The sequence below is a fragment of the Scomber scombrus genome, chromosome 10 (assembly GCF_963691925.1).
Source record: "Scomber scombrus chromosome 10, fScoSco1.1, whole genome shotgun sequence".
Lineage (NCBI taxonomy): Eukaryota > Metazoa > Chordata > Actinopteri > Scombriformes > Scombridae > Scomber > Scomber scombrus.
Window position 1 is genome coordinate 9,379,070 of NC_084979.1, and position 15,672 is coordinate 9,394,741.

At 39.0% G+C, this 15,672-nt stretch overlaps 2 protein-coding genes across 2 annotated transcripts in view; both read right to left on the reverse strand.

Moving 5' to 3' along the window:
* The window catches only part of LOC133987421 (L-rhamnose-binding lectin SML-like), a 277,548-nt gene that overhangs the window by 188,041 nt on the left and 73,835 nt on the right, over positions 1 to 15,672 (reverse strand). The window lies entirely within an intron of this gene.
* Positions 1 to 15,672, reverse strand: part of nphp4 (nephronophthisis 4) — a 164,583-nt gene that overhangs the window by 134,422 nt on the left and 14,489 nt on the right. The window contains exons 3-4 of the mRNA XM_062427444.1: positions 6,059 to 6,228; positions 5,614 to 5,678 (exon numbers count right to left, since the gene is read on the reverse strand). Coding sequence (XP_062283428.1) covers positions 5,614 to 5,678; positions 6,059 to 6,228 — 235 coding nt within the window. The remainder of the gene's footprint in view (positions 1 to 5,613; positions 5,679 to 6,058; positions 6,229 to 15,672) is intronic.

Genomic DNA, 15,672 nt, shown 5'->3' on the forward strand with positions numbered 1-15,672 from the left:
ACGCAAAAGAAGATAAAAGTGTGTGGGAGTATTTGAAAGGGTTAAGGTTAAGGCTGGGAGTCAACTGCAACAGGAACTCTTTTACAATTTTTCTGCTTATATAAGAATGATTACAAGCATATTTTACTGACCACCACTTGTCATGTCTTTAGTAGAAAAAGATGTGGGTCCAAGAAACTGTCAAGAAATGTTGTAAAGTGGTGCAGTGTGTCAGTTGGCTGGCTTGTTTGGTGGAGTTAACTGCTCCACTTTTGCCTTTTTGAAGAAGAAAAATCTGACATAAAAAATGAAAATTGTGTGTGTGCACAGTGGAATAAAAGGGTGCTGGACTGTAGCACCACTATTTCAATGACATTAATTCATTGAGGACATAAAAAAGGGAGATGAAAGAAGAAAGAAAAAAGAGAAAAAGAAAACAAAAGAGAAGAAAAAGAGAGTTGATACAGAATCAAGATCCAAGCCCTGTTTATTCTCTCCTCTAAAGACCGACAGAATCAATCAATGGTTTGTTTTTATGAGATTTTTGGACAGTAAGAAAAATACAGAACATAACCAGTCTTGTTCTCTAAGATTGTCACTTAACTTTATCTTTTAAAGAAAATGATGAGTATAGTACTTCTTAAGCTAAAGGCCAGACTGACCATCGGGAGCGGCAGTAGAAATTATTGTCGTCTGGCCCGTTGACTGCCTTAAAATTCCTAAAACCACAAACTGAAAGAGGTTCTACAAAATGAAAACATCATGGAGGTGCAACATTCACTCAGAACTGTCGGCGGACCTTTTGTCTGCTTTTACCTAATGGTAGCATCTCTACCTGTCATCACACTGAAGCGGTCCCACACAAAAACTGCATCACCACAACAAATGAAAAATGATGATGAAAGAGAGAATGAGAAAAAGTGAAGCAGAAAGGGCATGTGTACAGAGGAGAAAGCCCGAGAGGAAAATGCAGCTAAGTGCTGCAAAATTACAGATTTCCATGAGCAAAGGTTAGTTTAAAAAAGGAACACACGCTATGTGGGTCATCCAAAACACATCACAACATTGCAATGTATAATATAAAATCTTTTTGTGGGAATGTAAGCTATATTTAGCATAACCTTTTTCATAGAATATAAAACTAAGAACACTGTCAACAAAAGGGTTACAATATAAGTGGTCAGGTGTGAATGTGTGAGTGCCTGGGTTTAGATTCCTTCAGGCCTGCCAACACACCGCTGACTGGATTGGACATTTCTCTTTTTTTTTTCCTTTCTTTTTTTTTTTTTGGAACATTTTGCTTCTCTTTATGCTGGCATCCCTTACTCTTGACTAAAGAATATGTGTTGTAAATTAGATGTGTGCTTTAGGTAGAGCCAAATCATTTTCATGTTTCACAATACTACAAAGGGTAAGTACTAAAGATTTCATTTAAGCTGGCCTTGCACCTTAGGAAGTCCTGAAGAATGAATGTGCGCTGGTGTTCATTCTACCATAACCACACAACATCATTCCATGATGATTTATTTTTTCACCTAACATTACCCATCATATAGACAGACAACATTCAAAATGCACATTTTCAATGTCTGTTTGTCTAGCACTTTGGTCACCTAAGTGAAATATCTTGACATATAGTGAAAAGATTGACAAAACTTTTCATCTAGCGCCACCTGCCAGCCAAGGTTTTCAAGAATCTATGTGACCCCAATATGCTGTGCAACATTTGTTATTTATTAAGTTAAAAATGTATAAATTAATCAACCCACAGGACTCTCAGGTGCATAACCTATGACCACAATGTTCTGAGTTTAAACCTGGATGGATAGATACAGTCTTTATTGACCTGCAGGACATTTTTCACAGCCTGTACATGTTTCACACAGAAACATACAGTTAGCCACATCACTAACATATTGATATACATAAACACAAAATTAATTTCCCGGCCTGTATCCCCACACATATACATTTATCTACACACTCACACACACTGATAAGTCTGGATCTATACACTGTGTTAGCGAGGGAGTTTGTTCAATGCTGCTATGGCAGGAAGGAAAAAAACAAAAGCGAGCTATTCTCCATTTAAGGGCCCTGTATCTACGGCCTGATGGCAGTGTGAAGTGTTAATTGGAGGGCTGATCAGTGTCATTTGCTATTGTGAGTGTGAAGTGTGTGATGGCTCTGTTGTTCAAGGGTGAGAGACTGGGTGTATGGGGGAATGGATGATTTTGAAAGCAGCATGTGTGATCCTAGTGAGTTTATTGTTGGAGATGGTTAACATGGTAAAGTAACAGAGTACTCTGAGTTTGCGGATGACATGGATTCTTTGCTGGGATCGTTTATGGATATCAGCGAATTTGTTGATAAAAGCTGGGTTTACTGTCTAAAGTGAGTCCAAGATATTTGAAGTTGTTGACCTGTTCTGCTGTCTTACTGTGGATGGAGGTGGTCTTCAGTCGAGGTGGGATATATTTAATTTGTTAATGACTAGTTATTTTGATTTGTCCATGTTCAGTTGGAGGTAGTTGTCTGCTCACCATTGGGTGAAAGGAGAAATGGAGCATTGATAGGCTATTGTCATTGAGTAGTCCCAGTATAGCAGTGTCATCATATGTCAACATGTAACATCACATCACTTTTTGTCAACTTGCCAATAAAAGCACATGACAAAACACACACAGTAAACACACATCAATGTATATTGGTAGTATGACACAGTTAGTGGCATTACCAACTCGGATTCACTGACATTTGAGCTCCAACTCCAACAAACAAGGGTGAGGGGTAAGGGAAAGTGATCTATTCGCAGAGTTAGAAAGCCAGACTATAAACTCTCGTCCCATTTGTCTGTCTTTATTTCTGTGAGATGAACTGATAATTCCATGCAATAATGTATCATAAAACTACTTTCCACATGGTGGCAAAGCATGAAGTCTCCTCTTTGACCTTCTTTTCTTTTTATTGGCTTTTGCTGCATGTTGTGATGCAGAATAAAATTCTCAGCGGAGTGTGAAGACAAAGACCAGATTTTGAACTGCGAGCAGCGGACAGAATACTAACCTACCTGCGTACTCCAGAGGATAGAGGACAATTTCTTGCCTTGGAACAAAAAAACAAGCTCTATTGTGTAAATGATAAGATGTAGGTTTGTTTGCTCCTCTTATACTACCATACCAGCAAGGTTCATACAGTATGTACACAGTGCCCACAGTGTACACAGTGCTAAAGACATAATCAGAAGCACTTTAAGGTTTAATGGATCAAAGTCACAAGGGGACACATACTGACTTATGCCACAGACTGCCAGTCAATATTGGCTTCTTTTGATACGATTTCTTTACATTGACTTAAAAAAATCTAAATCCTTAAGGTTGGCCTAGGAAGCACATTGAACAAGATTAAAAATCCATATCCCAGGTTTCTCCTACCCAAATCATAAGAAAAGTGCTGTGGCTGGCCTGAAGCAATGTGTATGAGGCTGCCTCAGACAAAAAAACATCTTCATAACAACATCAAAACACAGTTTCCTCATTTAATGAGACCACTGTGGGGTCCTCACAGCTACATCAAAAAAGGGGAAAAATAAGCAAACAAAAAAATGTAGATTTTTATTTGGAATAAGAACTTGTTGGAAGTTTAACATGGTGCTTTCTGAAACAATTAAACATGCTACTGTGATTACTTACAATATTCTAAGATAAAATCACTCCCCTACAACTCTTGAGATTAGAAATGGAATTATAATTTAAGCTTTGATGTGAGCACACAAAAAAGACGACAGCACCCATGGAAACGTATCTGCAGTGTGTACATGTATAATCTTAACTTGGTCGCCATACTGTGACATTTAACCAGCGATGATCTCGGGCTTATGGGAAATGGTGTTTGTTAAAAACCGTTAAAAATAATACTATATAATACAGATATATTGATTAAACAATTATATTAGATGGGCTGTTTTTAAACATATGGAGTCTACCACAAGATTTGGTGGGTTTTTTTGTTATTTATTTGCTGGAACAGAACTGAGGAGTTGTTGGTGATTTTACTTCAGCTGTATTCTGCCATAGATAATGATGGTGTGTGATGCTTGCTAGCACTTTTATAAGGTGGAAATATGAAAAATGAAACCATTTATTCAAACTTGTATTGAGTTTAACTTTTAACCCCAACTTCATGTGCAAAGATAAAGAAGTAATTAAGATATCATTCTTACCCAGATTCACAGTATTTTCAAAAACAAAGTTGTTGAAACTATGTACTGTTGAATTCGTAATGAGTGCAGAAAAAAAAAAGAAAGTCAGCCTCCAAGGCAAGTTTCTCATTATAATTATTTAACACAATCCGCTATATACTGGAATGAACACTAAAAGGAAATTTACTTATTTAATTTCAGCACAAAAACAGTTTTAGATACTTGCTGCAGTCCAGATATTCACACTCAGAATGCTTCACATCACGCAATAGATACAGGAACTGTGTGTCCCTGTCACAGTGGAGGAGGATAAAAGTGAGATAAAGAAATGAAAAAAGGTTTTGACCATAAAAAAGCAGCCGCAGTACGAGGCAGCAGTATGGCCCTTAAAACAGTGAAGCATAGTTCCACTAAACAACAGGCATGTGGTTAATAATTCAGCAAGCATAAGAGTCCATTTGAGAGAAGCTTTTCTAATATTCATGTGACATGATAGCCAAGACAGGAACTCTGGCTCTCACTGGGTGCAGTGTTATTCATACTGTGAGGCACTACAGTGTTTTGTAATTCATAGCCTTGGTTTTGGGCCAAGTGAGGACATATCTAAACCAACCCACAGCTTCACTAGCCATCTCAATAATTCAACAAGAATTGTTCGTAAATGCTAAACTCATGTAAGCCTGATATTCAAAGACAATCCAATCAGTAGTCAAGAAGTCCCCAAAATAATCAAGCTGTGGAACTCCCAGCAGGAGTTGAATAAATCAATCAACTTGTGTTATGTACAGGTCCACACGTTGAAATTTGGTATGTTGTGCATCTGCTCCTCAGCAAGCCTCTATGACTTAAGGTTACCCACAATATCCTTGTCTGTATATTAGGGGTGGGGAAAAAAATCAATACAGCATAGTATCACGATATTTTGCAGTATTAATCTTTCATTATATAAATTGCAATTGAAATTTTAAGGTTTTGGTACTAAAATAATAAAATCAGCTACTTTTTCAGTCCACTAGATGGTTCTGGTTTGTTTTCTGGTGAGGTCAGCAAAGGTGACAGTCAGCGTGCAGGAGGAAGTTTTTCTTTGGGGGCATAACTTACAGTTGAAAAAGGTAATGAACTGCAATATATCTTAGCATATCGCAATATATTTAGAATCGCAATAATATCATATCATGACACAAGTATCGTGATAATATCGTATTGTGGAGCTTCTGGTGATTCCCACCCCTACTGTATATGTTCTCAGAGGCATTTACGTGTATTTTTGGAGAAGCACAATTCCAGCTGCACACATCTAGAAATAAATGCTTCTAAACTCCATGTATACTGAAAATCCTTCAGCTTTCCTCCAGCCACTTTGGGGGGACAAGTACTTAAAGGACATAATAAGTAATACAATTAGCAAGAGACGTTATAAAAATGATCCTTACAGTCAACAGTGTCCTTCAGCAGGGGATGGAGGAGGCTCCTTGGTGATCCATGGTGTAGATTCAATCTAGGAGACAAAGTGAAACCATTTGAAATGACTAATGAATAAATTGAAGTGCCATATGTCTCTACATATAAATATGTTTCTAATATTAGAGTCTCTTAAACAACTATCAGACTGTGTCTTATGAATTTTGACTGCTGACAGCACGACAAATCCTGGTCTCACCAAACTACAGCTTAACCACTGTAGTAGGTGGACAAATACTGCTACTGACTTACCAATTATTGAAAAAAGATTATATAACATATTGAAGTATACATGACCAAACAAGCTCGTAGTTTTTTGACATTATTAAAGCAGCAGCCCTTTCACTATACCTGTCCTATCCTCATGAGAAACCTCATTAATCCCTGGCGGAGTGTAATTAAGAAAAGGCTAATCACCTTCTGTCCCCATCAGCAGTCTGAGCCTCTGGCCTGTTGGTAAAAAGCTCCAAGACAGTGAAGCCTCGCCCCAGGGCCTGCTGAGAGCCATCTGGCCTGGGTGACAATGACACCAGCTCCAGGACCACCACGGTGCTGGGCAACTGTAGCGACGTGTGGAAGTACAGGACCTAGAGAGCCACACAGCACATGGAGTAAAGACAGACATTATCAGTATCACATCTCTACTTTGTTAGGAATACAGCTTTTATACATTTCATTATATTTTATCTAATGCCGAGCAAAGAGACCTTACAAGCCTCCCTGCAGTGAATAGAGATTGTTTTTAAGGTCGCTGATCTAAACGACTGTTAATTTTAAATGAGACTAAAGGAACACTGAATTAAACATCAAACTCTGGCATCTGCAGGTCAATGCAACATTTAAAGCAGGTTACTAAGCATTCACACAACATATCATCATAAAACAAACTGCTAACATCCACACTGATTAGGCAATACAAATTAATGTACCTTGTTAAATTAGGCACACAGAACTGGAGTTAGTTTTACCCAGCAAATTAGATAAAGTATTTAATTCATTTTAAAAGATTTTGTTTTTTAATTATTCAACCACCTTCACTTGGATCTGCACATTCCTTGCTATGATTTCTGCCATATAACTAAATTTTCATAATCTACCCACTGGTTTTATTAGATTAGATCAGAAGTAATTTATTGATCATCCTGCAAGCTTGACCTCACTATAGCCATACACTATAGCCATACACTATAGTGACGACAACTTTCCTTGAGAAAAAGTTATGTTAAGCCGTGTTCTTAAGCTTTTTGTAAATATCCTCATACAATAAGTTATATTAGGAGTGTGTGCATCTGTCTTTCTGGTGTTTTGTTTACCACATGACAGAACTGGTGGAAACTTCAACACTCCAACAAATAAATACCCCTAACACATTTTACATGTGCACTCATGACAATAATAAGTACATACTCTAGCATGTACCTTGCACAATTACCAGCGAGGCATTTCAATGCCTTTAATTAAAAAAGTACTTTCTACTGCAGACAAATATGAGAATCCAATTACATGCTGTAAGTGAGAAGAGGATCATGTCTCCTAACGGCATCAGAACACAGGACAGGGTTTATAGCAGCTTAGCATCACTGAAATAAACTGATCTATGTGGAATGAACACCTGAGAGAAACATGAATAAACAATATGTTAACCTCATTGGATAATACATGCAGTGCATTACCCATGCTGCCTGACCTACTCTGCACACGTTGTGCTCCTTCAGTGCAGGAGAGAGCAAATATATGACAGAAATAGCTGAGCTCGAGATGAGTTACATGACATATACTATAATAATGTCCAATAAACAGCATGTTGAGAACCGCTTCAGTGAAATGACATACAAACAAGTACAGATGGTGCATGGTCCCATGGTACCTAGCTTGGCATGCGGCATCAACTGTTGCTGTCATTTGAGTTACTGCAATGCAGAGATAGTAAATTTTAAAAAATTCTTAAATATAAGAACATCACACACATATGGTATTCGGGCATTGACCTTGGGAGACCCAGACACACTGAAAATAAACGTTTGAAAGTCTCACATAGGCCTCATCAATTTTCACTGGATTTTTTTCCACAAAAAAAAATTACGCCATTATAGCCCCAGGGCCAACAGAGGGACAATAACAAAAAAGAAAAATGCTACCACAGTAACCTTATAGTGCCACAAACCTATTTCATGCTGCTCTGTTATACGTACAGTATATTCCAGATGACTGGTACAATGACTTTACTGAATTTGGCTCCTCATGGCCACATTTATAACATGAGTTACAGTGCACTTGTATAACTTAACAATGAAGAACCAACCAACCAATCAGAGCATTTTAGGGAATCTTAAAAGTGGTTACATCATTTAAGATCCTGAAAAATACATAGAGAAAACTGCTCCTTGTAGTGTTGAATGAAATTTTCATCAGCAGGACGCTGATATAATACTCGTTACTGATTGATTAGGGTACAACAAAATAACCAACAAAAAAATTGATAGAATGAATGTGTTGCCTCCATCAAAATCCTGAAATGTACACCTTGTTAGTCAATATCCCTAAAAAGATTAACAAAACCATCTATTTCATTCAGTTATTGTGCTGCTTTTGATTCACTGTGGTTTTGCCAGGCACATTGTGTCGGTCTCCATATTGCATGTCTCTAAAAAAGAATGAGCCAAACATTCAAGGTTGACAAGAATACCTGATTGTTGAGGATGTGACATCTGCAGTCTCACATTCAAGAGGTGGTTATGTCCTTCTTGTGAGGACAGTCTTTAGAGTTATGCGGGGGGGGGGGTTGATTTGCTCGCTATTTTTACACAAGTTCAGGAGAGACAGTCAAACCTCTTGTAGCCTGTTTGCAGTCTGAGTCAAGTAGGTGCAATTTTACAGACTCTGATCTGCCATTCAAATTGGAAATAATAGCCTACCTACAGCCGAGACACACTGATTTATATGCACAAAGGCCTGAATATGATAAAGGGACACAGAAATTCTCTGTGATCCGCTGTTCCACGAGCACAATAAAGCCTTCTTTTTTTTCAAAAACATAAAGAAGAACATGACAACATCAATGAAAAAATGGTATAAGTAGACATGAGCTTGCTTGAAATACAGAGCCAATTCTTCCTGACCCACTGTGGCAGAGCGTGTACATCTTTAGACCCAGCTATCAGCCACCACAGAGCCTTGTATTCAAATTCAAAACCTTGGAGGCATTTTTATTTCAGCCTTATCAGTCTTTTATCTCAGTGCACAGTGAGTTTAAATTACCAGTTGTCCAGATACAAACACTGCGGAATACAAATGGAAAACGATAGAAGCACAGATACCTGTCTAGCAAAGGTTTGATTTAGTTATTTGTCTGTTTGCTTGTTTTTTATGTGTTCACTGGACTTGGCCTTGCCGGCAAGGATGCCGAGATTCATAAAACAGCTCACAAACTGGTCTGTCTGCTAAGATGAAAGTTTCCTGCTAGAAGTGATTCAGCACTAACCATTTTTTTCCAGCATGGTCTTGTCAGCATGGGCAACCGATACAGAATGGGTGAGTAACAAGGTCCAGTAACTAAACACAAAAGCTGAGTCTGCCGAGCTATCAGTGAAAACTCTGAGAGAAAAGTCATTTGTGAAATTTTATTACATTTTTTTCTATAATCTGACATCTGCATTTGTCTCAGTTATTGAGAATTTATTCATATACTGAGCAGAGAAAGTAAAAATAAAATCACCCATCCTAAGACGCATGTCATTCAGTATTCAGGGACCGAAAACTTTACTTTCACTCAGCTTATTTGTTTATTTCCTTCCTACCTTAAATCAAAGCCTCATCTTTGAATGAACTTCTCTTGAACCTATCCCAAGCTGTATAAACAAGAGACTGATGCAGGACGGGGGTGGGGAGGGGGTTCATATTTTCTATCATGTTCACCCAAGTCCCCCCTCACTCCCCCCTTTGTGATAATGTGGAATTTGCATTGTGGTCAAAGACAGACTGCAGTCTCAGAGCGATCCAAACATGGACATTGTTCATGACGGATTTCCAATTCAAAGGTAGAATTCCTTTTTCATCTGCCTCTCTGCTTTGATACTCCTCCAAATTGATTCTGTTCCAATATATAGCAAAAAAAAAAAAAAAAAAAGCACTATCCCCACAGAGCAAATATCTCACTTGCTCAATTTGCAATAATTCTGTTTTACAGAAGGATGTAGTCAAAAACAGACACGACTGGTTGTGAATATTTTGAGACAGAAAAGCTGAACTAAGGATAAAATAGTGTCAAGTGTTTGGATTGAATATTTTTACCCAAAAGGATCTTATGATGGAAAGTTTTAGAGTTGCTGCTGAGCTGATTTCTATTGTTTTTCTGTGATCGTGGCAATATGCAGCATGCTTTAGTTGCACCTTGTCCTGCATTAAGGGTACTTTTATGTTTTTCCAGCTTGACATTTCCTCACTGACCTGTGCTGTTAAGATCCAGGCTGTTAAGATCCAGGCTGATGTTGTTTTGGGCCAACTGTATCGACAGAGCAGGTGGTCATAATCAAATAACTGCTTCAAACATAAATAGAGGGATATCTTCAGCTCCATTATGACACTGCTATGTTTCAGTTCTTAATATTGAATGTAATGTTTTCTTATCCTCACAGCTTTGCTATGATTTGTCAATGAAGGTCATTCATCCCTTGCTGTTGTTCAGCACTACCTGCAGCTGTAACACAGTAAAAGCCTTCAAAAGGAGGTTTGTTTAAGATCATTTATTGATCGTATACAAATGTTTGAGAGAATTGAGCAATTTTGCAAACCCCAACCCCCCCCCCCCCCCAAAAAAAAACAAAAACAAAACAAAAACAAAACTTTATGTTAAGGCAATGTTATGACATCTTGCTCCTTCCCAACGCCACAGGATCACTGAGAGATGTCATTGAGGAAACAGCTTGCATCGGCAGCAACGCCGGGCGCAGCATATGTCGGACCTAATGAGAGGTTATACTCTGCAGCGACTGTCAACAAAGCTGTAATCGATTCTCGTAGGGGTAAATATCCACCCCCCCGACAACTCAAGTAAAAAGGGGCAAACAGTGATAGGGTGACATTAAAACATCATCAGCACGGATGCATGTAGCTTGAAGTCACTGTCACTCCCCGACAACCAGTCTGTCTGCAGCTACTGGAGGGGGAGGGGGGGGGCTGACAGAGAACTGAAAGTGTGAGGGAGCGATGTTTGTAGGATCCAAAGGTACACTACAAAAAAGATAGAGGGATAAAGAGAGTGGATTGGATGTGCCTATGCCACACTTTGGGACCAATCCTGTGTTCAAACAAGTTGACCGGGTTCATTTGACTAAACCACCTGAACAGACAATTACCGGACATTAATACATCTACAGCTCAGCTAGTTACAATATCAACATTACACTAGATCCATGTGGCTCTTTTTGGTGGTGCTGGATTACTGTCCAGTAGTTTAGGTCTGTCCCAGAGTTAAGTGGTGTTATTTGGTCTGACTGTGGGTAAGAAATACAGTATATCCTGGTAAGATAGTCTGATTCACCTTCATCAGCAACTTTTATCAAACTATCCTTGAGGGGGGAAAAAAGTTAGGTTTGACAGAAAAACTGTATAAGCTTTGCCAGTTTGTGTGGGGGCTGGTTGATAGAGTTGGGATGGTGGTGAGGAGGAGAGGTTATAGGACTAATGAACCATGTGTGACCTAAATGACTTTCAAGGTGTAAACAAGCTCACAGATGTTAAATGTTTGGGACGCCCTGCCAATCTGTCAGGGTTGGAGTAGACCTTTGGATGACAAGCGACATTTCTTTATGAATCTAAAGCAAGTACAGCTGCCCTTGACTCAGCCCTTCTGGATACACCATGACCTGAATGACTGTGAACCTTCAAAAGCAATAAACTGGTCTGACAGACATTTTTGTAACATGAAGTTGTCTTATAGTCCACTGAGAGATAGAGAATTGTATTACAAGCATTAGTGAGTAATAAGTGCTTTGTAATGTATGGGGCTTGCCCTTCGAAAATATTAACAAAAACTTGTGTAATAGATTTATAGAGTCCTATTACTGGCTAATGGTGCTAAACAAGCAATTATGAACCTCTCACAGTGCTATGAGAGTGTAAAAGCTGAAGCTAATTCTTCCTGCCCTCTCGAGGTGGTCATTCAAATGCTCGACTTGTGGGCAACTGGGCAAGCACTGAAGGGGGGGGCATTGCACAAAACGAAGAGGCTGCAAATGAGCAACGGTTTTGCATAGAGAGGTCCAGAGCAACTGGAGTGTAATTTAAAGGGCCCTGTTTTTTTAAGCCCTGGAGGATTCCCAAAAGAAAAGCACACAGAGCATTTCCATTAAGCCAACATGCTGCCTGGGAGCACTAGTGTCAGCTACCTGGGACTTCGAAAATAGGCCAGCAACACATGTCTGCATGCCTGTGTTTTAGCAATCCACATGTGATGCATATAACTGTGTGAATGCATGTGACTGCGTGGGTGTGTGTGAATAAAGGCTGCTGTCTTAAAGCGTAGAAAAAAAGCACATGAATACATTATACATTAATGCATTATAAGTGTACATATAATTGTGAGCTCCAATTGTATCACTACATTTGTTATATGCCATGTGCCTTCACCCTGACACTTTGTTGTTGAAGGCTAAAAAACTCAAAGTCTAAGTTCAGCTCATAAAGTTCTGTGAAGCTAAGCAAACACATGCACTTGCGAAGATGCTTGACTGTAATGCTTTGATACCAGTTTTGGCAGCATAGCCAACGCCTTGAGGTGGAGAGGAGGGAGGGAGGGAGAGAGAGAGAGAGAGGGAGAGATACAGAAAGTCATTTGACAGGCACAAAACCAGCGGGTATCAGCATCACAAATCCTCTCGGTGTGAAATTCTATGACTATCGCCAGCATAGGAGAGATGAGAGATGGTGGTGTGGATGATAGAGAAGCAGAGAAAATGACAGGAATGGAGGCTCCAGGCTTGCTTATAGCCAATAATGTCACTGTATTACAGCCGGGGCAGGGAGGCCCGTGTGACAGTTAAATAGAATAAGTTAAGAGGTCCTCCATGGTCCAAAATCTGGGAACTGACCCATGGAAATCCTACGTAAAAGAGACAGTCAGATGAAGTCTGAAATAGCCTGGAGGATAATTAGACCCAAACAGAGGGAAAATGTCAAGGCTGGTGGCAGCATGATGCAAGAGCAATTAAAGGACACATTCAAATCAGTCAAGTCACAAATGATAAGTATGGATGGGGTTGAAGCAGTGAAACTGACTTACAGACATAACTCTTAAATCTGCTATTTTTTACATTAAATTAACTGCTTCTAATAACTGCTTACCTTCTTACCATTTGGGAGTATCTAAGACAGTTCGGGTCTCATTCACTAATATGTCAACAGCAATGATGAGCAATGTAGTTCGTCAATTTGGACCCTTAAACAAATGATCATCGCCTACATGTTACCATTACCGTGATACACTCTTGGATCTCAATACTCTGTGAGGAAGCCCATTTTGTGCGATCAGAGATGTAGGAAGGTGAGGAGACAGCTACTGACAACCTGCAGCATGACAGGTGAAAAAAGAACAAGAAGTGTAATGTAGCTGATTGAGAAGTTGAAAGCAGAAAAGTTGTTCTTTTCTATCACCTAAGGGATAATAAAAAAAAGAGAAAAGATGGTAAAAGCTAGGGTGTGCTGAGGTGTGCAATGTGGCTTACGTTTTTTTGTTTTTTTTAAGTGATTCGATATGAAAGTTTATGTCATGAGGACAAAACAGAGTGAGAGAGAGAGAGAGAGAGAGAGAGAGAGAGAGAGAAAGAGCAGGTGGAGGACGGGGAAAAGCTGATCTATCAGCTAAAGATGAGACGGCTGCAGCAATTACTGGAGAAACAGCCCAATTATGTGGAATCCCTCCAAGGAATGAGGGTGACAGTGATGCGATTTCTATCCAGCAAGGACTTTCATAGAGCAGTTAATCTCCTTTTTCAGAAATCTCCATCCTACACTCTTTTTGACTACAGAGAATTTTGAACAGCTATTTAGAAATTACAAACCTTTTATTTCCATTGAAAATGCAGGATTCTTGGCCTGCATGTATACAACTGAGATGAACTTCAATACTTTTATGGCGCTCAGCAAAAGTACTGAAAGCTGGCATTGAATTCATACTCTTCTTACATTGTTTGATCTGATGGCTCCTGATTTAAATGAAAATATCATGCTGGGGGTGTACCACAATTATGAGACCAGTAGAGAATGACACAATTATAAACGAACAGAGAAAGAAAGAGGTTTGTATGAGGAAGAGTCCAACATATAAAAATCACCAAGAATTCTCAGTCCACACTAATTACATGCAATGAAAGCTATTGGCTATTTTCATTTCATCAACATTTTGGGCCCTTTATAATCATAACTTGTACTGACAGAATATACAGTATACCATCTTTGTTTCTCTTTACGATAAGTGTGACAGAAATAGCAAATACATTTAAATAATTAATTATTATTCAATTTCTAAATCCTTCCAAAACTACAACACAGGAAAGTAAAACAAATCAGTTGAAAGTGCATGAACGCCTGCTTACTAGCTTTGCCAGTTCTTTCAACCACATGCCATGGCCCTTTATCATATTTCTTCATGTGTCATCAGTAATGAAAAACCACTCCTACCATTATGTCATTTTGGTTACTGGGTGAAAGGCCAAATGTTTAGTGAACAGTACAAAAGTCCTTATCTGGAATCACCCCTCTGTCTGACTGAATGGAGTCTCATTTGAAGTCTATCTTGTTGTCCTGGCTCCAGGTCCACTATCTGGCAGTGCTACATCTATGACTAGTATCATGGCTGACCATCTTGCCACACTGCAGCAGTATCATTTAGCTACACATCAATACCACACACTGCTGTGCATTTTATTTGAGTCATTTGCTTCTCTCACAAAAAACACTTTATATTATGAGCCATTATGTGGATTTGCATCTATGCAACTCTGACTGTAATTGAATCTAGAGCTGGAATGATTAATCGATTGGTCAATTGATTAATCATTTAAATTACAGTTAAAACAAATATAGTTCTGGGTCTTTAAATATAAGAATTAATTGCTTTTCTTGGCCTTACATTAGAGTGAATTCACTATTTGGGAGTTTTAGGACTGTTAGTCATATAAAACAAGACATTTGAGGATTTTGGCATTTTTCATTGTCTTCTAATGTTTTATAAACCAAACAATAAATCGATGATTCAAGTAAAATAATCTGGAGATTAATCAACAATGGAAAATAGCTGATAGTTGCAGCTCTGTTTTAATACACATGCTACTTATCTGAAACCCCTCTGGTACAACCTGACACAAACAAGCAAAATCTCTAGATACAAAATGGGGAAGACAGGCTCTGACAAAGATGGATGATGACTCCAAACTGACTCGGGGATAACAAATGAAGTTGAAAAGCGACTAAGGTCCTGAAAGCAGAGGGAGTGTCGACTGTGACTTACATGACAGCTGTTACGCCCTGGATCATAGCCAAGGCCGGTCTGAGGCAGATGATATATTAACCAAACGGTAACAGTGACATTTTCCTTAAAGTTAAGATTGCTTCAATGATGGTCCAAACATATTGCCAGCTTCAACACTAATTCCAGTTCCCATAATACATGCTTGCACAAAATGAAAACCCTCCTAATCAGCACAACTCCCATAACCTTTTCCCAGAGTCCCCATCCTTCCTTTTTAGCTTCAGTGCCTCTGCCTCTAGTGTTTGCTGCCTCGTCCCCGACTCCAAGAAAATCTAAAGATCCTGCATTCTACAACACCCACAGCTTTGCCGACGACAGATCTCAGCTCTCCCTGGGTAAAGTCTTAGTTTGTCACCCAGGTTTTGGTCTCCTGACATTTTGTAAATCCTGCCTGAAATGCCTCAGAGACAATCGGCGGGCTCTGCGTGTGGACGCTGGAGATGCATCACAATAAGGTAGGAATGGAAGAAAAACACAACAATAAAAAAGGAAGTGAAGGAAGACT